Genomic DNA, 24787 nt, shown 5'->3' on the forward strand with positions numbered 1-24787 from the left:
GCAGACCTCTAATTTGAGCCCTATAGGAAGGGATCACGGAATTTGCCGCGTCTGACTCTTTGACCAGTAGGTAATCCTCTCGTCAGAGTGTTGATGTGATGACTTTCTATATATATATCTCCTATCCTTTTTTAAAACCCGTTGTGAAACCCAACATTACTATCCTGTCACCTACTGTGTACACTACGCTACCAACATTCTGTCTAGTCGCCATTCCCCTCGTCCAACATGACCAATAGCACAACCCCATACAACTACACCCAGGGCGCGGCCGATCTCCAAGCCATCACGATCGACCAAGCGGCCTGCTACGCCCAAACCTTTGGGGGCATCGGCTTCGCCTCGCATATGCCGACCTACTATTTGCCACGCTGGGGGTGTGGATGCTTACCACGACCATCTGCGTTTCGGTCCTGCCCATGACTGTGTCGTTTCTCCACAGCCGGGCCACCGAACTTGAGCGTATCGATGTCCATGGGGACAAGGTTGAGGTGAAAACAAGGGTGAGTCAATACCTACAGAGGACTGCTGGTTTGCGTCTCAACTTGTCACAACTAATAGCAACCACTAACCCCAATAACGCCAGGTATCCTTGCCTAGCGGTAAGAAGCGCATCCCAGTGTGGCCAGCCCTCCTCTGGATCTTAGGTTCCTTCGCAGGCGTATCCGGGACCATCGCGATCTCGCACCCCCGCTGCGTGGCAGAGGGAGTCGACCACCGCTTCGGTCCGCTGTTCATCCTGGCCATCATGGTCATCATTATCACCCTAACCCTTAGGGGTATGGTGGTCATCATTACCATGACCACAGTTATAGCCAAAGGGACGCAGATCGACTGAATGCCATGATGTTCTTGGGTGGAGGAGGCACTGGAAACTCCGAGCATAAGGGTCCACTGTACCCGGAATTCCGAGCATAAGCTGGTTGCTAGATTCTGAGTCTTGGTCTGACTTTTGGAATTGATCAATAATACATTACCAGCTACGGGTATAAGGTCCGCTGCTAAGGGCCAAAGTACACGCACGAATGTAGTTTGCGTTGCAATATAAGATATACATTGTCGCAAATGCAGTTTCTGGGAGATAACCACCAACTCCAACCCAACACGTACCCCTTTCTCTCCTAACCAACAACAAAACCGATTATCTCCACCGTTGCAATGGCTCGTATCATGATCTACGGCGCGAATGGCTACACTGGCCGCCTCGCAAGCGAACACGCCAAAACCCTCGACATTCCTCTAATCCTTGCCGGCCGATCCGAGGCAGCCATCGCACATGTAGCCGCTTCCCTCAATGCTCCCCACCGCGTGTTCGACCTCACCGGCCCTTCTCTCACTGTTTCCGTCTTGAAAGACGAGAACGTCAAAGTCCTCCTCAACTGCGCCGGCCCCTTCGCCCTCACGGCCGAGCCCCTGATCGCCGCCTGCATCGAGGCCGGCGTGCACTACCTCGACATCTCGGCCGAGCTGGGCAGCTACCAGCTCGCCCTGGACCGGGCCGGCGCCGCGGAGAAGGCAAACGTGATGCTGCTCCCCGGATGTGGCGGAAGCGTCGCGATGTTGGGCTGCCTGGCCGCGCACGCCGTGCGGAACATTCAAAGCCCGACGCGCATCGACATCGCGCTGCGCGTCGCGGGACCCATGTCGAGGGGGTCGGTCGCGAGCGCGGCAGGCAGCTCTATGGCGGGCGTCAAGTGTCTACAACGACTAGATAATGCACTGCTTCCGTGGTCTCAGCAGGATGGTGGTAGCAAGGAGTCCGCGGGTGGCCAATTCGACTTTGACAATGGTGACGGGCTCGTCTCGTGCTTTCCGCTTACCCTGCCTGATCTGATCACCGTCGGGAAGTCTACCGGCGTCGCCAACATCCGGACCTTTGCCTGCGTGGGAGGACCTGGGGCCATGTCCTTTCCCGACGAGGGCAAGATAATCAAGGACGGACCGACTGCGGAAGAGAGGGAGGCGAGCCCTTATCACGCTGCGGTGACTGTTACGGATGCAGATGGGGGAATAGGACGTGCCGTACTTCATACCGTGAACGGATACACATTTACCGCCATGGCGTCAGTGGAGGCGGCCAGGCGCGTTTTGGCTGGAGAAGTCAAGGCCGGCTTCCAGACTCCGGCGATGCTTTTTGGGAAGAACTTTGTGGAAACGATTGCAGGATCCCGTCTGGTAGACATAGAGACAGTTGGGAAGTTGGATTAAGCAAAGGTTGACAAGGAGGTCCATTGGCTTATCCAATCATACGAGTATTCGTTCCATTTGAAAAATTACCATTCCTCGCTTATACCGATGTATAACACTTCCCGTGAACGTTACTCCGTCGCGGGTGCACAAATTCCTTACGGGTCGCCCACGGCATTTACTTCATATGGTCAGCAATCGCTTCAGATCTCAAGCGGGTTTGGGGATCAAAGGCCAATCTTACTCTCTGCCATGAGCATCATCCCATACTCATCCGCCTCCGAAAGCCACCTCTCGCTCCGGGTATCCAACCTCGCCTCGGCCTCGATGTTGAAGAACTCGCCGATCTTGTAGACGCCGCCATCCTTCCAATGCTGCAACCAATCGCTGTAGAGCGCACTCCATGTCGTCTCGTCCGTCTCGCGCCACAGGTACCCCGCCGCCGGTGCGGGTACTGCCGCGAGCTCGAAGCACGTGAGGATGGGGTAGCCATGCCGCAGGGACCAGGACCACTCGAGGTGGTGCATGGCCAGGATGGTGCGACGCTTGGCCGAGATGGCGGCCCAGTCCCGCCAGCGCGGCGGCGTGGTGTGCTGGGACTTATCTGCTTCTTCGGGGAGGAATAGGCCCGTGGCGGCGAGGCGTTTCTTCACGTCCCAGAGTTGAAGGATGAGATCGGCCTGTGCCCGGACGGACAACTCCTGGCCCTCGGGACTGCCGTAGAAGAGGACGATTAGCAGAATTAGAAGGGACTGAGCGGCCGCGAGGAGATCCGCCTCGTCGTATGACTCGTGCTGCATGAAAGTGGTCAGACATCTCTCAACAATTCGGTAGGACGCAAATTCGCATCTGTCACCAATCCACGTTGCTCGCGTGGTTTGGGCGTGGGCAAAAAGACTGGGCTCTATTACCTCTCTCCACAGGCGTTGCACTTCAGCTAGGACGATACCCTGTACGAGGTCGGCACTGCCGGCAACCTGACTGTCCCACATCTTGGCCAGCGTGTAACAATGCGCGAGCGGCTTCGGGAGAGCACCATCCATAATCTGGGAATTATGGATAATGGGCGGCAATTGGGCCGTGTGGTAGGTCCCCATCAGGCGCGGCCAAGAGCCGAGTACTCGGATGACGAAGTGCATGGTGTGCCGGACCACCATGTTGTTGCTCGGAGTTCCGGGTGCTGTACCTAACAGAACCTTGCGTCGCTCTTCGGAGACGACGGCTGTAGCTGGAAATCCATTGCGTTTTACTCGGTCATGAACGCTCTCATTCGCGGTATATGGTTCAGCGACTCCCGGTCCATAGCATCCTGGGTGGTGGTCATCGATGACGGGAAACTCGCAAACTAGGAATCGGGCCCGACACTTGCCGCAGGCGGGGCGCTGCAAGTCACATCGCACCTTCGAGTTGGAGCATTGAATACACGATCTTCTCTTCGACGGCGGCTTCCAGGAGCAGCGTCCGGAGTGCCTCACGAGGGACGACTCTGTCCTGGTAGTTAATTACAGGGGTTCGGAGTTGGCGGTACAGCTGTGGGGATCTGTAAACAGGCAACGTACTCTGAGTGAAGGTCTGAGAGCAGCGCGAGCAGACGAGGGGGCGATTTGCCGTGGCATGGCGGTATGTGCAAATATCAACCTGGTATCTAAACGTTCGTTTAGACTCGTTCTCTGGAACTTGCTTTCTTCCCAAGGGGATTGCTTGGTGGGAACAAATGAGGACGACGACGAGGCCCGGAGATCGGGGTACGGGGTTGTACTTAAGCACTGTTTGTCCACTGCGGGGTTGCTGGTGCTCATTGATTCAGCTTACAGTGCATCCCTGTAGGCCTCTTGTGCTAGGCCCACGCCAAATCGGAGTTCGGGGTTGCTGGTATAGAGTCAAAACCATCTACCCCGAGTCCGAACATACAGATGCAACATTGGTAGCCATTCCTCTATCGTTCTGGGTGCTCGAGGATTTTAAACTTCATTGATTGGTCATTCGGGAAATACTGCATCTACGAATGCTTAGAAGGAGGTTGATTAGTAGGCATGCATGTGTAATCAACCCCTGTAATCAGAGTCGGTCCGCCATACCCAGAGCTTATATATACAGCTATGATTTTCCAAGTTGAGCATCACAGACAGACATTGTACATACCCTGTCAGACACCCGAATTTCGAAGTGACAACAATAAAAACAAATCTATTACATATTCAACACCCACTATGCCAAGCTACGTCGTCTCGGGTGCATCTAGAGGCCTTGGGGTAAGAACCACTCATCTCCGGATGTCCTGTTTTCTCTGTATGTTACTGACGAAAAATTAGTATGCTTTCATCAAAGTCCTAGCCTCGGACCCTGCCAACAAAGTCATCGGACTCGCCCGTGACAAGAAGGCCACGGAAGACCGATTGAAAGAGGACGGATTCAGAAATGTGCACATCCTGACCGCTGACGTCACGGACGAGGTTGGTTTGAGGCAGGCAGCAGCTGAGTCAAGCCGCCTACTCGAAGGCAAGGGCTTGGACGTGCTAATCAACAACGCTGGCTACGTCAGCGACATGTCGCAACTGAAGCCGCTGACCGAATTGTAACCAGCCCCTTGCTTCCTCCGAGCAATCCCCTGTTGAGAGACAGCCTATTAACACTACATACAGCGAGGACGACATCCAAGGAATCGTTGACGATGCGCAGAAGAGCTTCAATGTTAATGTTATCGGGGTTCTACGGACCACGTACGCCTTCCTGCCACTCATCCAGCAGGGCGATCTGAAGAAGGTGGCGACGATCTCAAGCGGCATGGGTGACCTGGGTAAGACTGCCTGAAACTCCAGTGACTGTGGATCTTGATTTCTGACTGAGTTCAGATTTCGTCAACGAATTCGGCGTCTTCCAAGCGGCGCCCTACGCCGTCAGTAAAGCCGCAACCAGTCTGCTCGTCGCCAAGTTCCAAGCCGGCTATGGGGACCAGGGGATCCTCTTCTTCTCCATCTGTCCTGGATTGGTGGACACCGATGCAACCCGAGCGAGTCGTGAGTCTGACCCTTCCTTCCCGATCTTTACTTCTTGACCCCCCTACTCCTCGCACTTCACTTGCCTTGCGTCACTAGGGAAGCTAACTTCGGGCAATCATCGTTAGCAACGGAGGAAAACCTTGCCCGCCTGGCGAAGATCGCGGCGTTGTTTCAGGAAAAGGGAGTTGTGGGTGGACCCCCAATGGACCCCATGGTGGCTGCCAGGAGAAGTTTGGCGGCTATCGACCGCCTCTCGCTGGAGGGGGGCTACGGTGGTTCGTTGCTGAGTCACAATGGGACCAGACGGTGGATGGAGCCTGCCCAAGAGTAACAGCCTGCTGGTATACCAGTGATGGCGAAAGTGCTGCTCTTGGGGCAAGACGTACGTACCGTAAATAAACGACAGACCAGCTTATGTGATTGATATCACGAGTAACGTAATAATTGATGAGCCATATAATGGATGACCCCTGACTTTGCAGTACAGTAGATCATGAATAGGTGAGAGCAGCAGCAGATCAATAAAATAAATATACCGTCTCTTCACAGCACTGTAGGCTAGAAGCCGGACTAAACAAGAGTGATAGCGTATTTCTCTTCCGGGAACTCGGTGTTGTTGACAATCCCAGCGCATACCGCCTTTGCTGTCGCATCCGAATTCCGCTTGAGCATCTGCAAGACTGCTCGTCGCTCTTCCACGTCATCCCGTGTCGGGTCCGAGCGGCTGACAAGCAGGTTGTTTCAGTCCTGAACGTGGCTTGGGTTGACCTACTAAGTTCCCATGATACGCCTTCGTCTAGCTCCCATTGAACTCTCACTGGCGTTTCCGTGTCCTGGCCCGAGACCTTCCAGGAGATTGTGTGGTTCACATTCTCCATTAGAAGGGCATAGTTGATATCCTGGGGATCCGCCACTGGAGGGTAGACTCCCTCCGGGTAGGAGCAACCGGATCCCTGCGAATCGCACCATACAAAGGAAGTAAAACACAATGAATCATCGCCGCAATCTATTTTGCTCGCGTCCCAGGCAAGAACAATGGTAGCCCAAAGGGCGGGTACAATAACGAAGGGCTGCATATCTGTTGGGTGTAAGACAAGGGAACTTGATGTTGTTGACAAGATAAAAAAACGTTGTGAATATTTATGATTCGATCATTTATCGGCTGGGTAGATAGTCCGCGAAAAGTCCTCATGGTAAGCAATACTCAAGTAACATGCCCCTCACAGGTATTACAGGAAAGGAGATTGTACAGATGGAGAGCCTTGCATGTGACGTCACCGAGTAACATCCCTGGCAGCGCCTATGCCTTCATCAAACGACCCGAGAGGACACGCCAAGATCTCGTCTGGCAAGGGTGGTACAGACGCAGCCCATCAGGAAGCCGCGTTGGTTGACTGGCCACCCGGTAAATTCGGATAAGCATCACCCTGCAGAAAACCATGTCCGTTGACTCGGGCCACAGCGTGGGACGATTACTGGGACGATGGTATGGAGTCAAGGTGCCCTGTTACATATGCCAAGATCGGCCCATATACCAAAAGCATACCCAGTGTGACCCTAGGCACATTGTAATATTATATCGTAATCATGGTACCCTGAATCGAGACCTATATTTGTGATGATTCCGAGCTGTAAGATAGAGAGATTTTGGGCCTCAGCAGGAGTCAAGTGTAATGGGCTTATCTCAACACCATGAGATTCCGGATTTCCTACGGGAGGTACGTAGAGAGGCCACGAAGACCTCAACTTTCGAGTAGCTAGGGGGCGCTTCTTCACATGGTAGCGATTCGTAATAAAAGGCAATCTTGCTGCACGCGGCAAAGGGTTTGGCAAACCAAGCGTAATGAAGTACAAATGGACAAATCAAACGACTCGAAGCACAAGTTGTGAAGACTCCGGATTCCAGTACGGTCACGCAGAATTCCCGCGGTTTCCCTTTCCAGCCTCGACACCTTGCTACGTTGGATTTACGGAATTTGGAAGATCTTTCATCTTGCGGGCAAACATCAATGTTTGTGATCCCAACCACATTCTCGTAGTCTTTTGTCTATTGAATTGATTGTGACACCAACTGGAATGAAGTGAAACCCTACTTGTGAAATATCCAATCACCAACTTCTTGATATGCATTATAAGATGCTTCCAATACCTGCTCATGTCTAAAAGATGGCTGTAAGCAAGATTACAAGCATCTCTCATTCGAAGTTGCAAATCACACACCTACTTATCTGCCCTTTAGCCTAGTGTACAGTACATCTGCTAGCATGGCTTCTGAACAACAAGTCTTGAAGACGCCTCATATCATAATTGTCCACAATGTCTGTTGGCATCCCGACCTGAACGCCACACCAGTAGATTATGGCAAGCCAGAGTTGGTGAAATACAATCCCGAGGTCGAGGGGACGACTCCCGAAAAGTATTTCGACAAGTATGATCCGCGATCGGACAAGGCATGCGGACGCTGTAGGCACAAGATAAAACCTTTAATGGACAACCTCAAAAAGGCACACAAGTGGGTAGGGAAACTGGAGCCTCCCACCAATGGGTCGGTCGTGGCAAACGCCTTCTCCGACGCACAGAAGAGTCTCGAAAAGGAGTTCACTCGGTTCGCCAAGGATCAGGTCCAAGAACAGGAGGATCCGAAGCACAAGTTGCCCCTGATCGGATGTACCCGGCAATTGCGGCAGCTGGGCTTGTTCGCCGAGGAGATGGAGCGCAACGTGACATGCCACTACAAACCAAAAATCGCCCTTGTTGGAAAGACTATCTCGGTGCTCGCCGAAAGGTTTCTTGCCAAGGACGCCTGGGAGGATGTGAGTGACAACAAATTGAGGGACGTGTTTGAAAAGTCAATGGGAGATCTCATGAAAGTCGTCCTTCAAATGTCGGTGGGTACAACAAGTTGGTTGGAAGACGACATCGAGGCCACCATGAAAACAGAGTTTGCAAAGCATGGTCTATAGCTGAAGCCCACAGCTTCGAAGGAAACATAATGAGGTAATACGGAGGATAATGCATATAGTTGCTGTCTTACTCGGCAGGAAGAAAAACATGGTAGGCCTAAGTAGGGCCGGCGCTTGGGTACGCGAATGATTCTTTTCCGTTTTTTTTGGTATGTATTTGGGTTCAGGGGTGCTTTCATTCACCGGATATCAGGTAGTCCATTCATTAATAGCAGTATTTTCATTATACGACGGTCTCGACGACAAGCTTGTTTAATTTATTTTCCATCATCGCAAACTCATCCTACCTATCAAACCATACAGCTCGCCGCTCCAGTCCAATCCTATCTCCAACTTCATCTTCAGCTTCGCCGGTCGCTGCTAAGTTCTTATTCCACTCACCGTTTTATGCCGCAAGAGCAACTCCATGCAAATTACCACCATGAGAGCCACCTCTGTCGCTGAGTTGATTGCTTCCGGCCTACTCGCCTCGAGTACCGCTTCCGGCCTCCCACTCCTCCCTGCCAATCCCATCGGGTCTCTTTAGGCTCTTGGTGCACTCGGTGCTCTTGCCATCCCTGTCGTACATGGCATACCCGTGGGAGGTCTCAAGGAGCGCGCCAGCATGATCAAGCTCCCGCCTGGAAGTGAGGAGTACGGTGGCTTCTCGGATTCATTCTCTGCTTAGTTAGGCTTTCATCGAAATGGCGCCAATGTGCTTAGCATGCTACTACGGTCTGGATTGGACCCTCAAAATAACAAGTAGTTTTTATCTATCTGGCGACGGAATAGTATGAGCATTGGGCCAGCGTGGTACAGCCTGACTGGAGGCGATTTGGAGCTATGGAACTCATAAAATCCTTGCGACATTGATCTTAGTTCTATTAGCCCACGCCGTGTTCGTTCCATGTCAAATATTTACAATTCATTATACTATCTATGATACAGCTTGGACTACCAGCTGCAGATGAAGGTTTGCTCCTTGCCGAAGTAGATGTCATCCATAGTAACGCAAGCTACGAACGAAAGGATGTACAGTCAACACATGAGCTCACTCGACGACTGAGAGCATCTAGAATCATTCCGAACCCGAGTCCTTCAGCATTGCGCTTTTCTGCCTCAGCAAGGGGCCATAAATGCGGAAAGCGATGGGGATAGGAATCATGAGAGCCGCCAAACCCCGAGGATGGTACAGGCCCACTGCGCGCCCAGACCCCGGAACATCTGCGTCGAGAAGAGCGGGAACCCCGCGGCGATCGACGAGCGCAGTATTATGTTGGCGGCGACAGCCGAGGCAGCCCTGTGTGACGATTCACAGTTAGAATACCACCTACAGAACCAGAAGAGAAAAAGGGGCTTCGGGGACTTACAGTGGAAGGTAGGCATCGACGATGTAGTTGAAGCACGGCAAGAAGACGCAAAGGATTCCAAACCCAATGAAGAGCCCCGCTACCGTCGGCACGGCCCAGTGGATGTCCGGCGTAAACCCCGTCCACCCGAACCAGAAGATGCCCCCAGCGAAGACGGGCGCCCCAACCAGCGTCGGAGCCAAACGCCACTCGGGCACCGGCACATTGTCGTTCGCCGCCAGCTTCCGCGCATACTCGCGCTGCTGCGACAGGACAAAGCCGACACCCAGTACCTGTCCCACGGCAAGGGCCAGAAACGGCAGCCCGCCGACGCCAGGGCTCATGCCGTGCACATCCTCGAAGACGTAGGGGAAGCCGGCCAGGAGGCAGTACGTCAAGCCGTAGACGAAAGACATGTAGAGCGAAACGAGGAGCAGGATCGGCTCCGTGACCAACATGCGCAGCGGCCGCGTGAAGTACTTCTCCGCCAGCCGGCGGGGGTCGAACGCGACGCGCTCCAGCGGGGCGTGGATGTCCTTGTTGCCCGTGCGGCGGCGCAGGGCGGCGGCCTTGGCGGCGAGGACGCGGGGCGCGTAGGTCTCGCGCACGAAGCCCAGCGTCAGGGCGCCGTTGGCGAAGGCGAGGATGGCGGGCACGTAGAGGGTCCAGCGCCAGCCGAGGGCGGGGTTGACGACGGTGAAGCCGCCGAGGGCGGGGGCGCCGAAGGGCCCGCAGAAGACGCACAGGGCGTACAGGGTGATGGCCACGCCGCGGGCGCGGTTGTCGTACAGGTCCGACAGTACGCCGGGCACGACCGTCAGCTGGGAGGCGCCGCACACGCCGCCGAAGAAGCGGCACACCAGCAGCGTCTGCACGTTGCGCGCCGCGGCCGTGCCGATGGTGAAAGCGCCGCCGGCGATGATGGCTACTGTCAGAGGCCATTTCCGGCCCCAGAGCTCGGAGGCGGGCGCCCAGAAGACGGGGCCGAAGGCGAAGCCGAGGACGTACAGAGTCGTTCCGAGCCTCCCGACTTCGGCACCGACGGCGAGTTCGCGGATGGCGCTCTCGAGGGCTGGTGCGAAGACGGCACTGGTATATGACACGATAAGTGTCCCAACGCAGACGGTTATAGATATGAAGAGTCTAGATGTGTGTATTGTATGTGAGTAATCGGTGTTCCCAGATGAAATGCTCAGGGCAACATCAACCTACTTTGTGAAGAGTGACTGGTTGTGTGGATGCATAGAGTCGTTCTCCTCGAACACGACAGTGTAGTTGGATGATTCGGACGGGGGTGGCGTATCTGAACCCCCTGTTCTTTGTCGAACTTCTCTTCCTCCATCGTGGCTCGGCTAGAAGTAAGGAGCACCGATGTTATCAACACCCATAGAACGTGCTTGGCAAGGGTCTGGATTTTGACAAATGGGTAAATATCTTGCTGATGTCCGATGACGTGAATTTGTCAAAATTACTCATCGCCTTGGATAGATACTGGGACTTGGCATGACAGGTTGGTCCGGCTTATAACTATTGCCCTTTTCGGCTTCCGGGCGGAACCTGCGGGATCTTACTAAGGCTGGTGGCGGCACTTGCGGTAACATAGCCGCAATACCCGCACCTAGGCCATCCACTTCGTCATTGACATACACTAATCGCCCAATTGCAACCAAACGCAAATCGGTTAGTCTTCGCGAGGCTTCAATCGCTTGCTTATGGTTCTATCCTCAAACATTCAGGCACCAAAGAATAAGGGCGAACCAGCAATCATGTCCGTGTTCAGGAACTCGTCCAAATCGGTATCTCTCAGCGACGGCAAGTCAGCGACCAACGCCTCCAGCCACGCGTGATCCTCGGAGATGTTGACATCGGTAGGACTCTGAGATGGAAGACTTTCTGGTTGGTTGTCCAACAATGCTTTGCTGAAGACGGCGAGATCGTCTTTCCGACGCTGTTGGTGGAGAAGAACCAATAGATAGGCTGTGCTCTTTGCCTCTCGCATGGTCTCGGTGTCATATGTGGAGGCGACATACCCAAGGGTCTGGATTGCTTCGGGGAGCAGGGCAAGGGACGAGCGTGTATCCATAATGAGGAGCACGCAGATGATGTGGAACGGTACGTTGGCGACTTGATGCCAAGGAGAGCAGTCCTGGACCATGCTCTGCGCACAGCCCAGAGCTTTCCGTAACAGACCGAGAACCTGCTCTGCCAGATTCGACATATCCAGGTTCTGTGAGAGGATGCGACGCACAATACACAGAACGAGATTGGTTTGGGCCATGACAGATGGAGGCTGCGTGTGTGTCCCGTTCAGTATGTGGGACAGAGTTAAGATAAGGTCAGTATCTTCTGCAGCTATGCTAGGGTCGAGGCTGACAGATGTGGGGAGAAGTCTGATGAGCTCAGCTGTGTAATCGCCAAGCTTCGGAGCCGGCGGCAGGGGCAGGTCATTAGTTTGAAACAACACACGGGAGAGCCCGAGGTCGAACGACGTCCAAGCATTCAGATGGTGGGCGACACCCACGATTCTCCTCTTTAGATCTGGTTCGCACTGTGCACTAGGAGGAAACCTCGAGGCAGAGTCCGGTTCGACATCCGTATGAAGACCCAAGGCTTCGATAAGGTGCATCAGGGTACTGCTGGCGATCCATGTAGCATGGGGCGAATCGGTCAGTCGCAGATGGACAGTTCGGAGCAACCAGCCAGTCAGAAGGTCCAGAGACACGGAGTTGGAAAAGATGTGACTATCGAGAATGGAGCGCGCCGACTGTACCAGGTGCAATTCAGTGACGGTCGCATTGCGCTGGGAGAACATGTATCCGAGCGCGGCGACACCTGCTAGGACACTATCGTATACGCTTGGCTCTAGTTCAACACTCCAGCGAGCATCTAGTCGTTGGAAGAACATCTGCTTGTCGATGAAACCATAACAAGGGTCCAATTTGTCGAAGTAGACATGGGCCAAGACCTGGCGATGGAGAATGTTAATTGTCAATTGAACACCCGACCTGATTCAGAGGCCCATTACCCACCTTCATGTGTTCGAGCGAGGTGATGTCAGTAATCGGGATGGCTGATGCGGCAGGAACACCGGACGACAGATTCCTTGAGCCAATGTTCCAGCCGAAAAGATTGAGCCTGGGCGCCCGGGTCGGGTCCATCTTCAGCCCCAATCGTCGCACCGTGGTGGCTCCGGAATTGGCCTCGACGCGGCGACGGAGTCCATCTTGAGCGGACGGAGCGGCCGATGTGCTTGGACTCTGCACAGGGCCAGCAACGCCACGGGGCAGAGCCTGGAGCCCGATTGCCACGATTGGTGGTGCCTGTGTCAGCGGTGCGGGTGGCTGCGACGCTTTTGTCCGGGCTTGGTACCGGCACTCGTAGCCAAAGTCGAAGCACATTTTGCATGGGTCACGGCCGTCGCATTTCCGCTTCCGTTCTCGGCAGGGCTGGCAGGCCAGTCGGGCGCGCTTCCGATTCGGCGTTTCCATCCTGGAGGTGTCGGCAGGGAATTGTGATGGTTGGGAAAGCGGGAAGCGGATGCGGGGGAGATATGGCTGCGGGTATTGCGGAATTTGTCGTTGGCCCTCCACCCCCCACAGTGTGTGCTTCTTTCACCCAACGTCAAATATCAACACTGAGACCCCAAAAACGACATTTCCGAACACCTCATTGCTCAACGATGATGATCCCGGCGTAGTGGCAAGGCTCTTCCAGATGCTAAGTACTTCTGAAAGCCTCAACCCCCATCCTGATATTATGTCTTCTGTCCCTTTCCATGTAGCTTATGGGTACACATGTACGGTCGTCCTGTAGCAGGCTTGTCGTATGTCAGACAAATGACTCAGCTCGGGGCCGAAAGAATTAACACGACAGACCCCGTTCAGTGTCGCTTATGTTAGCTGAACTAGCAGGGGCTCTCCGTTTCAACAGCTACTACAGAGTAGCAATGGATCAAAAATATATCAACCATTTGTTGTCTTGACCCTCTCATGGTGCCCCTATTTGGCAGACCGAACCTCGATTTGAGGTGTACCACATAAGGATCGGGCGGCTGATTGATTATTACAGGGGCAATGACGACGCAATCTGACCTAAGGATTCAATAATGAGCACCGAAGAGGAGAAGAAGTAAGCAGTAGTGCGAGTACGACTGTCGAACCTCAATAGCTCGGGGTTTCGCTGCTCCCAATTACTGTTCTCTAACCCTCTCTAGAATGCCGGTTGGTTGCATATATGCAGTCAAGGTAAGATTCGGTGAGCCCGGCCTATTAGGGCATGCTATTTCACTTGTCACTGCCGAGAATTAGGTAATTTGCTGACGTGATCAATATATTGGCAGGATTTCCCCATACTAATCTCACACAGTCAGCAGCATTGACAACTTTGATGCAGCACCTCTTCCGTTGGCATGTTTTGGAAAACTTTCTCCGTAATAATATCACGGATCAACAATTTGTAAAGCACACCTTTCCCCAATCGGCCCCATCGTGATAGGTGCTACTTCCTCCCCGCAAGCACTGGCTGTACCTTGAAACTCTCCAAGTCACATTCGATCAGCGGATCACGAAGCCCCCTTTCCGCGGCCGTCTGGATCCTGTGATACAAAGTCTTTTCGGGAGTCGCGGACCCCGCCTGGAACAAAAAGCCTTCCTTTTCTCTGTCCCACACGAAAGCGCCCCCATCGAGGCCGTCCAATGAACATCGCCATGGCCCTATTTCACCGCCTGGTTGGGGGCCGATCACGACATATAGCACGTCCAGCCCTTCGTACCACCTTTCGGCTTCTGGTAGTTGCGAGATGACGTCTTTTTGTTGAAACAACGAGTCAGACACAGCTACGGCCTTGAGGGAGGAATGCAGATCAACAGACTTCCCTGCCAGATCGGGCTCGGACAGCCGGTCCACAGCCTCCAGGCAGAAGTCCTCCCATCTGTCGTCAGGTACGTAGAGCGCGTCTGCTTCAGAGCTGAATGGGCGGGAGAAGAGGATCCCTCCGTTTCCTTGAGGCCGGATGCTGATGTTCTATGCCGCGATTCGTTCAGCGCCAGACCCACGTTGGAGCCCCCAATAGCTCGTAATGTTCAGGTGGGATGGTGTGCACTCACGTGGGTGTCAAGCCAAGCGCGCGCGATGGTGCGGGCCTCGCGGTTGACGAAGAATATGGGCACGTCAAACTGCTGATCATGGCCAAGCAGGTCCAGCCGAAAGTCTAACGCCAGATTGTGGTCCTCGTTGGCGTGCTGATAGCCATGCACGGCTTTGGTAATACGGCGTGGGCCCCAGCACCCCCGCTTTCGGTAGAAGTACAGGGCAGGACCGACGTCCTCAGGCAGCGTTTTCCGCCAGATATGGTGGCGTAGCTCGGGAGCGAGGTTTGGAAATAGGGTGAACGTGGCCGCCATTTTCGTGTTGCGAGGAGAAGGAAGAGAAGATATTGCCCGCTGTTGGGTCTTGGTGAACGAAAGCAATTATAAGATGCTCCGCATCAGAAATGAGGGAGGAAGTGGGGTACGACGTCTGGGACTTTTCAGAAAACAGAAGGCCAATACCGATGATCATCTCATATAAATTATCAAGTCACACAAACACGCAAGCCTTTTATGTCAGCTCGGGCTGACTCCCCTGCCTCGCTGACCCCCGTTTCCTACATAAATCGTTTAAATCTAGCTATATTGTATTAATAGGTTAATACTCAGCCATTCTAGCAACGAACGCCTGTCAGCAATGACGAAGTCTCACATAATTCAACACTCTGGGAAGTATGTGAAACTGTAGTTGGTTGGCCGTTCTATCCGGCTTCTAATGCGGCGTATGGTATGGATATGGACTTCACAATACCTCTTAGACTATAAATCAGACATATAAATATGCCGGGACTAATCATCAAAAACTCATGTCAATAATTCACATCATCAAGACTTGATTCACCATTCACTCACCACTACAAGATCTTCTTTCCTCTCCCACTCTCTTACCAAAGACCAATACTACTCGTATCAACTTTCGTGAGTTCCAGTCTGATCATAGCCCCGTATCTTCAAACATGCTAAACTTATGGACAGTCAACAACCGTCAAGATGCAGGGTTTCAACTTCATTTTCTTCGCCATCGTGGCCATGCTCACCGCGGGCGTCATCGCCGAGAAGACCCGGTTCAACATCGCGTCCAAGTACAAGGTGACGAAGAACGGCAAGCCCGAGGAGCAGCGCAACACAATCAACTACGAGAAGGAGGGGATCGTGAACATCGACAACTACGTCAAGAACTTCAACTCGTGGTCCGGCGGCGCCTTCAACTGCAAGAAGTCGGCGGCCACCGGCATTTACATCGTAACGGCCACCAAGGTCTACGACAACAAGGACAAGTCCACTGCGGCCAACAACGATGCCAAGAAGGTCATCAACGATCACGCTTCGGACAAATAGGCCAGAGTCAGTGAGTCCACACCCATTTGCAAATTTTGTCTCGTATCTCCTAGAAGGACCTTTAGCATGTGATTCGTAGCTTACACCTTCTGCAGCCTTCTGACCTAGCTTTGCGCGGACATCACTAGACCAATCTGCTATATTGCTCTACCTTATATATAGCTTTGATGTTCTGTTCCCAGCACATTATATTTGACACCGTAAATGCGGCTACCATGCAGTGGATATAGGGGTTGGTTGTATCTGGGGTAGTTGTACTCGACAATTTCGAGGAGAATCAAGTCGGATCTTGGGGTTTGCTTTCCACACATTCGTTTCACGCAAGTATGCTTAACATCACTTGAGGGCTATTTTGAAGAGTCGGGGTTAGTATTCGTTCGATATAACTAGTCACTGTATCTGGACAAATGCAACTCGTATACTTATGTCTTTCTTATTCTTCGTGACCTGATAGCAGACATTAAAGGCCACTTCTGATGGGTTTTAACTACTAAATACACTACATTAGGCTGGAGAGTCAAATGGATAAACAGGTGAGAGAGTAGTGGACGGGAGCAACGAAACCCCTGAATATTGACGGTAACATCATGCAGAACCAGGCTTTACGTCAGCAGCTTACACCAGTCCTTGACGAAGATCTTATGCATAACGCACGCATTTTATAATCAGCTCACAGTACAGGGTCAACATCGATCGAGCGCATAAGTTATGAATTGACTAGGTAGGTCAGTCGGATCTGGCCTTGTCTATCAACAAGTAGATACCCTCAAGCCGGACCCGCTAGTTGGCCCTACCAACTATCGCATGGTTGTTCCATATCTCGCCGGTGCTTCCATCGAGATGCACTTCGACTGGCATCGCTGCTCTTTCCCTTCAAAGCTGCAGGCACTCGATTACCTTCGACTCCCACCATAGGGGGTCAATGGTATTGTAAGTACCAGCCTGGAAGACCTTCTCGTCCGAGGTGCTGCATCCGTTGCTGATGGAGAGAGGTTGGTCAGCAAACCTCTGAACAAGCAGATGCGGTCACATGTTGATAGGCAAAGGGAGGGATAGTTGCTTACATCATCACGTTGCACTGGTACCCGTCATTGACCTTGATAGACTTGACGTCGTGTTTAGTGGCACCTAGGAGCCGGTTAACTGTCAGCAACAGCTCGCAGGGACCTTGAAGCTCAACGTAGGAGACGGCTTCCATCGTAGACATGTGTATGCTTACCACACAAACGATCATCATGGGTGTCGACGTCGGTGCAGGAACCCTGGAGGTTCTCGGAATCGCAGTATGTAGCCTCCGTGCCGGCATTGGCGACGGCCGCAAGAAAGGAGGCGATGAAGAATGTAGCCTTCATGTTGACGGGTGCGGAACTCTGTGTTTCGGTGAGGGTGCTTGGTGTTTGGGGGATGGGGGAGGTTGTGACAAATCGTGGTTGTTGGTCGAAAGTCATGGGGTCACGAACTGGTGGCATTGATATACTTATGGTCTCAGGGTGCAGGTGAATATAAGAATAGTGATCATTCCATTGAATACAGGAACAATGTTGGCGAGATTTGACTCACTCCCTGGTCACCATGATGCCCGATGAGTATCCAACACGCCCATCGAGCCGTATTGTATGCAATCGGACGCAACTAGCCTCATGGTCCTGACCAGAACCCCAGTCATCAGGCATTCTCTGATATTGCCCTTGCGTGCGATGTCAGGCAAGGGATAGGACCTCGATGATGAGGCATATTGGCAAACATTAAGCCTGACTCCCCGCTGGATCACGGAGTTTCTCTCTATCCTCAAGAACCTCGACTTCTCCGAGAGTGCTGTGACTTCTGTGATTTCAATTGAGTAGCTTCGTGGACTCGTGTATGGCACCTGCAGCTGCTAAGATTTGATTTTAGATCCATCTATGCTTATCTGACAGCGGGTCCACAGGGGATCCCCAGTACCGGGCTGGGCCTCTCTCGGCGGGCCTAGGCCTAGACTCAGATCCCACCTTTCTAATGATAACGTCAAAACCCGTCAGAAGTTGCCTGTCCCTGGTCAAAATTTTTCTCTCTCGCTCGGTGACTTTTTGGCAGTCATGGCACCACGTGCCTCGGCGATTCGCTGGGGGCGGTGACCGCCATGTCTGTCTCACCACCACCGTCATCACTTTCTCCTAATCCAGCCCCTGCCAAGCCACAACCCGAGTAGAACAAACCCTCAAACCTCCTTCCGGTGCCACACGCACTCGCTCCCGAAGCTTAACCCAAAGTCCATTTGTTTGCTTATCGGTCACCCAGTTTCCCCGGCAACTTCATTGACCTCCAGCCCTTCTTCCCGGCCGATCCGGCTCCCATCCCCTCAATCTCCCGCTCACCACCGCCATGGCGTCTCTTTCGCCCCCACCTTTCATCGTCCACCCGCACCCCCTAAAAGGCCGCGCCGTCACCGCGACCCGCGCCCTGCCGCCCGGGGCCCCGCTCCTGACCACGCGGCCGTGCTCCGTCTACACGATCCAGCGCGAGTTCCGCCGCGAGGTCTGCGCGCGCTGCTTCGCCTACGACCGCGGCGTCGAGTGGAAGGTCCGCGCCGAGCTGCCCGCCGAGGGCAAGCAGAAGCAGAGCCCCGCCCTGGGCCTCGTGTTCTGCAGCGAGACGTGCCGCGACGAGTGGGTCCACAGGCAGGGCGCCGTCGGGCTCCAGGCTTGGAAGACGGCGTGGGAGATCGGCAGCCGCCAGCAGGGCAAGCGGTCGAGTAGCAACGGATCCTCCGCGGAGTCGTCGGATGATGGTGCGGACTCCGTCGCTCCTGGGCGGCCGAGTTTCGAGGAGATCGATAGAGCTTGGACGGAGGCTGAAGACACCTTGGGCAAGCGGGTGCGGGAACTGAGATTACGAGAGTCGAGTGAGGGAGCGCAATTGGCCAAATCGGAACGGAAACTGCTGCAACGCGCCAAGGATACGAAGCCGCCGTCCATCGAGACCCTCTGGGCCGTCGTCTCGGGTATCCTGACCCATTACTGGACGCACAACACGCCGGTCGCCGTCATCGACGAGAAGAGCGAGCTGCCCGCGGAAGAAGACGAGTGGACAGAGATTCTGCGCCTGAAACACCACCATACACCCTTCTCGTCGCACGAAGAGCTGCAGGACTACATCAGCGCATACTTATGTGTAAGTCAATCGCCAATTCATTCCCCTATTCCTTTCCCGCAAACCCAATGGAAACTAACGTGGATAACCCAATCTAGCTCCTAGCCCAGCTCCCCGTGTCTCTAGTCCCCTCGCTCGTCCCCGAGGTGATCCAGACGCTGCAGAACGCCGCGGCCCACAACAGCTTCAGCATCCGGCCGGCGCTCAACAGCGGCGCCTACAACGCCGAGTACCTCGGCTGGGGCCTGTGGACGACGGGCAGCATCTGGAACCACTCGTGCGCACCCAACGTCGCCAAGGCCCGCGTGCGCGACCGCTGGGTCTTCGTCGTGGACTCGAACGTCAATGGAGGGGTTGGTGTCAGCATCGGAGAGGAGTTGTGCATCAGCTATCTCGGCGGGGATGAGAAGGAGCTGGGTGTGTCGGAGAGGCGGAAGCGGCTGCAGGACGCTTGGGGGTTCGAGTGTCAATGCGACGCCTGCGTCCGTGAGGCCTCGTGACTATGACGGAGCGCCTCAAAGGGGCTTCGAGCGGTGCTTTGTGTTGCATTGAACTCTGACTAACTCAGGTCTGCGTTCGGACTCTACCGGCGAAGAGCGTTGTCCTTGGCAAGTCTAACCCGTCGAGGAGCTATGACCGTCTCGGCAATCTTAACCTCCTTACACCGTCGAGCAATACTACAACTAGACGCCTCAGTAAGCAGGCATCGTCTCAGCAGAGCGCAAAGTTCGCGGCGTTTTTGGTTTTCGAGAATGGGGAATAGACGGAATGGCAGAGAACTCGATGGCTTTGTGTACCTCCAGCATGTAGCTAAACAGAACCACGGAGAACACAGTAGACTTCGGTATTATATAGCCAACACGCATTCAAACGAGAAAGTACCGTACTAGGTGCGTCTGTGTGCCCTATTAGCTGCCACATATTCATTGTCGACCCTGTCCTTCTTGTGTATACGCAAGATTGTTATGCTGCTCAGCGTGTCTGGATGATCCGGCCCGAGTTTCTACTTTTGAGTCTTCATTACTTCCACAGGCAACTCCCTCGCTGCCTCCCAATGACCTTCCAGGATATATACATGACCTAATTTCACTATTTCAATGTGGCGTAAGGAATTTCTTCCTGCTCCCTTCCAAATATCTTGATTCTGAGCTTCTCGTAACACCTATCAGTGTCCTTCACTTCCAACAAATCGCCCGCGATATCCGCAACGACGCGGACAACTAATGTAGCTTCTATACAAGCATGTAATCCTCGTTCTGTCTAGCACCATGGTTTCTACCCCGTGGATTTAGCAAGTCGGTGGCAAAACTTGCTATCTTCTCAACAACCACCGCTAGCCTTATGCTGACGCGCTGTTTACCTGAATCTAGGAAGTCAGGCACCAGGTAAGGCTTCCCCATTGTAATGTTTTGATTGAGGGTAATATCAGTCGAAAAAAACCAGCCTACCCTCACATCCAGCATGGACACTCCTTTCATCCATTACCATTCCTATGCCAATCGGAAACAGGTAAGCATCCCGATCATCAGTGGGTCGTCGACATAGAGTTTCGAGAACTCTGCTGTTGTGGCAAACACGCTGCATATCCAAAGGGACATCTTTATATCTCCGGATTACAGAGTTGAATACTAGAAGCAAGATGAGTAACACAGCAACTCCCAATGCCAAAATGGAAGCAAGGGGAGAGTACCCCCGCCCCGATGTATCGAACTGGCTCAAACGCGTAGCGTTCGGTCCAGATTTGAATACACTTGTGCGGACGAGGAATAAGGCTTGAGAGATAAGCCAGTGCAGTATACCATTGAAGACGAGGAGTGTTCCAGAGTACTTAAAAGGCAATGTCAAGAAATAGGAAGACCGCTGCATTCCTATAGGGGAAGAAACACGTAACGGCTTTTTCCCTTGTGGTTTAAGAAAACCTAGCCATTCGTCGGCAGCCAATTGTCGCGTGAGGATATTGTTGTAAAAGAGGTAGAGAACGCTCATGAGAATTTGGGGACTGTTGGCTATAAGAATGTTGATAAGAAACTCTGTCGGCGTCCCTAGGTACTTGTTTTCCCAAGGCCCCAAACCACTTACGGCGGCGGGATGGACTTTGAAGCCCTGGTCGATAAGTGCTTTCAAGCCAATGTCAACGCCGATATACCGTAGGTGGCCAAGAGATGACAGGACAGAGTAAACGGGATAGGACAAGCCAGCAATGAATCTAGAGCCCGATTAGCGTTGTTTAATCAACATAGGAAACCGTCTCCGACTCACACAACTATGGCACTCAGCCAGGCCCATTTTCCAACTCCATGTAACCAGAACACGCGTTTTCTCACAGCCCATTCCTTTTTGCAAGCTTTAGCGTCATGATCCGCGTTCGAAGGGGAGAGATCGGGGTCATTTGGGAATTCCAAGAAGCTGTGTACAGCATCCCCAATGGTAACCAAGCTTTTGTTGATATAGCTGCATTCTTCGTTTTTGGTATGGCGTATCTTGACGGCGTATATCAAAACCATCATTGCCCCAGTACATCCACATACCAAAGCCTGGATGACGAGGGAGTAATGTAGACCACATCTCTCCTCATTGTCCGCCTGCTTGCTAACTAGGCAGCGATCGACTGCGACTGTCCAAGGCATAGGATACCGACCAGAAAGTATCCAAGCGTCAGGCGGGGTTCTGGCCAGTTCCTTTGTACAGAACCGCCATTCTTGAGGGTGGTCATCGTACCATTTTCGGCAAATCCAGAGTGCTGATAAAGCCCAACCATCCCAAATTGACACCCAACCATCTAACAGCGACGAACCATTGTATTGATTTGAGGTCATGTTAGAGGCTACCACGATAACGCTCTCGGATGCATTCAGAGGGCTTACTAGCCGCTCGATACATTCTTGCGTAGATATAGGTGCCATGGATAAAGCCTTTCCTTGGAGCTCGTAGATCATTGACCGGTCGCGGGAGGCTTCTTCTTTGCCGATGGATGTTTTCGCCCAGTGGTCTGATAGCCAACCAGATCTGTGCCATAATGGATCTGAAATGGTCCAATTCTCGGCAGCCGGATCCAGAAAATCACTTGTAACAATGGCACGTGGAATAGCAGCAACAGGGCGTGAAATGAATATTGCGGAATTCCAGCTGCGTACAAACTTATAAGCATTTCAACCTAAAGCATCGGCACAGGATAACTTACAACAAATGGAGGAACGCTGATAGAAAGCCGAGCAGAAATACTATACAAGATCGCCGCCGGCTAATTCGATAGATGTTCGTAAAACTGGGCACTCCAATCTCCAGCGAGTGTCCTTTGGCATGAGCACAGTTGACTTCATAACGCGTAGGCGCTACCAAAAGCTGCATACAGTAATTTCCAGCTGCAAGAAACAAAGATGACACAATGTTAAGAGCCACATGGATCACAGTATTGAGCATGCTAATGTAGGAGCAGTTGCCACGTGTGAAGGTACCTACGCCACGGTCGAGCGTGGGCCGAAAACGGAACCAAAAAGTCAGGCCAAAGTTGATTGCCACGACCGCGAAAGCCAACCAAAACTGTAGTTTCAGCATCTTTGCTCTCTTGGGAGTCTTCTTCATCTTGTCAGGGCTCAGCTGGGGGATATATCGCTGCAGAATATGTGCTTGTGCATAACGCCCGATATAACTATACGTCATTAGAGGATTGTGAGAGGTCGGTGTCGATCTTAAGGTCTATGACGCTTGAAATGAAATAGTACATACGTTCCGGACAATTCTACGTCTCTGGTGGGCTCACTGGGATCATCACCACTTGGGATTGATAAGCTGCTGTCTTCCCCATTCGACGTACTGCGAGGTATGTTACCTCATCTGAAAATGACGACATGGCTGGGTAGTTGGAACTTTTTTTGCGCTGCTTCTGGATTTGTTGCTTTCGGCAGCTTCAAACTTTCAATTGCTGTTTGACTTACAGTCTGTGTTGGACTGTGTTGCAAATTACGGAAAGGTGGCATACATGATAGAGAGAGATAGCCAAGCTTATAGAAGTGAGTTTCTCGTATTCCCGTAATGAAAGGGTTTAACGAAGAGGGGAGATTTGCTTTTTTGCATCTGAGCGAGTGAATTTGATCTATTAATAGATTTCCAAGAAGCGCCGAACGCCTCCTAATATGTGATTTGCGCTCAGCTACGAGAATCGACCTGCAAGAATAGACTGTGCACTTTTACATGTCTCAACTGGTTTGTATTCACGCTCCTTGGCGCATTAGTAATTTGAGTGCTTATGCAGTAAAGTTTGAATATTGGACACCCCGGTATGTTGAAAGGTGGACTGGTGCGACAACATCTGGAAGGGTTACTTACTTCTCTACCAGTGTGATGCCAGTCGCACATGGCGCACTCGCCCCAATTTCAACCACTAATTCGGAAGAGACTCATCTTAAATCTGTCACGGCGCATGTAAAGCTTGCTTGATCTCGGTCCGACCAGCTACAACGATGTCTAAGATCATGTTCCAGACAGGGAGATGAAGAGAGCCCCCGAAAACAGCATATTGCCTACTTACCTTTCATGTCATGGTATGACAAGTGAAACAGCGAAGGGCTGAAAGCAAGCTTCTCCCATGACACCGCATGAGCCCCGTTCCAGCCGCAGCTGCGAGGAGCGGCCAAGCCGTCGACACCCCAACCACCGCGGCTGTAGGATTCTGCAGTCATCACAGCCAACAGGACACGCCCAACTTCCACTTCGCAGCCCACAACGCCCACACCGGTGTAGCCTTTCGCGGTGCGTCTTCTGACTTGGCGCACAGAATCTTGACTCATACCGCCCGTAAGCCAGCTAACAGCCTACTATAACGTAGCTTCGGACAGCTTACTCTGCACCACGATATCGCTCTGCATCTACCTACTCTTCTAAGTATTGTCCGCTGCTGTGTAACGTACGAAATGGGAATAGCTCGGTACCCGGCTGGTAAGTGAGGTTGCCATAGGCTTCTACCGAAAGGGAGAGCGAGCGAAGGTAACAGGCAACCTATTATCGCACCCGTTGTTAGCAACATGCACCAAGTCCGACTGCCAAGCACCTCAAAAAGAGCCTCGCTGCGTGATTTTATGTATCAAACGCGGCAAAGCACCAGCCCAATCACCGACCTTTAATGGCTGAGCCTTCGCAACCAAGTGACCGTTCGCCATCAGTGCTTCAGTTCGACCCAAACAAATCGTGACGATTGCCATGACGCCCGCCAGGCCATCATGGCCTCGCATGAGGTCACCAAGCTCGCGAACTCTCGCCCCCGCTTCACCTCGAACAGCCGCGTGGCTGAGGCTGCCACCCGTGCCGGACCCTCTGGCCAGGGCTCTGGGACCGGCTCTGACGCCGGCGCTGAGTACGAGCATATCTTATTGGTAAAGAGCATATCTCTGTATATGATTATATTTATATGTCGTTGCCCTTGATGGTGATGGCTATGCCGTTAGTGACGTCTTCGAGGGCGCCTGTGCCGCAGCCGTTGTCGCGGATGACGTTGTCGTCTTGGATGGGCCTGGCTACACCTAGAGATGCCCGGGCAAGATTCTCCATGCTGTCCGACACGAGCTAATCGTAGAGATAGGGTGTCGGTGCAATGAACTGTTTCGGTACAAAGTGGGTTTCGCCTTCGGTTGCGTTCATGGTGAAAGGACGAGTGGAGAAAGAAAGTGTTTTGTGGTTTGCAGGAAATGGTATGAATTGAGAAATGAGGTTTATTCGTTTTTTGAAAATAAGCTGTCGAATTGAACAAATCGAGCACATTG

At 52.8% G+C, this 24787-nt stretch overlaps 12 protein-coding genes across 12 annotated transcripts; 6 read left to right on the forward strand and 6 right to left on the reverse strand.

Annotated features, from left to right (window-relative positions):
- Positions 1-228: 228 nt before the first annotated feature.
- On the forward strand, positions 229-838 carry PG998_013238 (uncharacterized protein; the record flags this gene model as incomplete). Its single annotated transcript, XM_066880054.1, has 3 exons — positions 229-377; positions 443-503; positions 587-838. The coding sequence occupies 3 exons, from the start codon at positions 229-231 to the stop codon at positions 836-838; spliced, it is 462 nt and encodes a 153-aa protein (XP_066724193.1).
- Positions 839-1158: 320 nt separating this feature from the next.
- PG998_013239 (uncharacterized protein) lies at positions 1159-2208 on the forward strand (the record flags this gene model as incomplete). The annotated part of the gene is made up of 1 exon (XM_066880055.1): positions 1159-2208. One exon carries the CDS (start codon positions 1159-1161, stop codon positions 2206-2208), a length of 1050 nt encoding a protein of 349 aa, XP_066724194.1.
- A 206-nt stretch (positions 2209-2414) lies between these two features.
- On the reverse strand, positions 2415-3344 carry PG998_013240 (uncharacterized protein; the record flags this gene model as incomplete). The annotated part of the gene is made up of 1 exon (XM_066880056.1): positions 2415-3344. One exon carries the CDS (start codon positions 3342-3344, stop codon positions 2415-2417), a length of 930 nt encoding a protein of 309 aa, XP_066724195.1.
- A 1053-nt stretch (positions 3345-4397) lies between these two features.
- PG998_013241 (uncharacterized protein) lies at positions 4398-5517 on the forward strand (the record flags this gene model as incomplete). The annotated part of the gene is made up of 5 exons (XM_066880057.1): positions 4398-4439; positions 4500-4762; positions 4830-4984; positions 5040-5204; positions 5312-5517. 5 exons carry the CDS (start codon positions 4398-4400, stop codon positions 5515-5517), a joined length of 831 nt encoding a protein of 276 aa, XP_066724196.1.
- Positions 5518-5756: 239 nt separating this feature from the next.
- Positions 5757-6262, reverse strand: PG998_013242 (uncharacterized protein; the record flags this gene model as incomplete). Its single annotated transcript, XM_066880058.1, has 2 exons — positions 5757-5910; positions 5955-6262. 2 exons carry the CDS (start codon positions 6260-6262, stop codon positions 5757-5759), a joined length of 462 nt encoding a protein of 153 aa, XP_066724197.1.
- Positions 6263-7450: 1188 nt separating this feature from the next.
- PG998_013243 (uncharacterized protein) lies at positions 7451-8149 on the forward strand (the record flags this gene model as incomplete). Its single annotated transcript, XM_066880059.1, has 1 exon — positions 7451-8149. One exon carries the CDS (start codon positions 7451-7453, stop codon positions 8147-8149), a length of 699 nt encoding a protein of 232 aa, XP_066724198.1.
- Positions 8150-9289: 1140 nt separating this feature from the next.
- PG998_013244 (uncharacterized protein) lies at positions 9290-10819 on the reverse strand (the record flags this gene model as incomplete). Its single annotated transcript, XM_066880060.1, has 3 exons — positions 9290-9428; positions 9499-10620; positions 10806-10819. The coding sequence occupies 3 exons, from the start codon at positions 10817-10819 to the stop codon at positions 9290-9292; spliced, it is 1275 nt and encodes a 424-aa protein (XP_066724199.1).
- A 390-nt stretch (positions 10820-11209) lies between these two features.
- On the reverse strand, positions 11210-14879 carry PG998_013245 (uncharacterized protein; the record flags this gene model as incomplete). The annotated part of the gene is made up of 4 exons (XM_066880061.1): positions 11210-12442; positions 12507-13031; positions 14005-14499; positions 14583-14879. The coding sequence occupies 4 exons, from the start codon at positions 14877-14879 to the stop codon at positions 11210-11212; spliced, it is 2550 nt and encodes an 849-aa protein (XP_066724200.1).
- A 675-nt stretch (positions 14880-15554) lies between these two features.
- Positions 15555-15902, forward strand: PG998_013246 (uncharacterized protein; the record flags this gene model as incomplete). The annotated part of the gene is made up of 1 exon (XM_066880062.1): positions 15555-15902. The coding sequence occupies one exon, from the start codon at positions 15555-15557 to the stop codon at positions 15900-15902; it is 348 nt and encodes a 115-aa protein (XP_066724201.1).
- Positions 15903-16775: 873 nt separating this feature from the next.
- On the reverse strand, positions 16776-17350 carry PG998_013247 (uncharacterized protein; the record flags this gene model as incomplete). The annotated part of the gene is made up of 3 exons (XM_066880063.1): positions 16776-16908; positions 16967-17030; positions 17122-17350. 3 exons carry the CDS (start codon positions 17348-17350, stop codon positions 16776-16778), a joined length of 426 nt encoding a protein of 141 aa, XP_066724202.1.
- A 958-nt stretch (positions 17351-18308) lies between these two features.
- Positions 18309-22613, reverse strand: PG998_013248 (uncharacterized protein; the record flags this gene model as incomplete). Its single annotated transcript, XM_066880064.1, has 7 exons — positions 18309-18764; positions 18909-19022; positions 19211-19509; positions 20486-21237; positions 21291-21511; positions 21560-22157; positions 22213-22613. The coding sequence occupies 7 exons, from the start codon at positions 22611-22613 to the stop codon at positions 18309-18311; spliced, it is 2841 nt and encodes a 946-aa protein (XP_066724203.1).
- A 1634-nt stretch (positions 22614-24247) lies between these two features.
- On the forward strand, positions 24248-24551 carry PG998_013249 (uncharacterized protein; the record flags this gene model as incomplete). Its single annotated transcript, XM_066880065.1, has 2 exons — positions 24248-24381; positions 24473-24551. The coding sequence occupies 2 exons, from the start codon at positions 24248-24250 to the stop codon at positions 24549-24551; spliced, it is 213 nt and encodes a 70-aa protein (XP_066724204.1).
- Positions 24552-24787: the final 236 nt, after the last annotated feature.

The sequence above is a fragment of the Apiospora kogelbergensis genome (assembly GCF_038363985.1).
Source record: "Apiospora kogelbergensis strain CBS 113332 chromosome Unknown utg000009l_segment0_segment0, whole genome shotgun sequence".
In the NCBI taxonomy this organism is placed as follows: domain Eukaryota; kingdom Fungi; phylum Ascomycota; class Sordariomycetes; order Amphisphaeriales; family Apiosporaceae; genus Apiospora; species Apiospora kogelbergensis.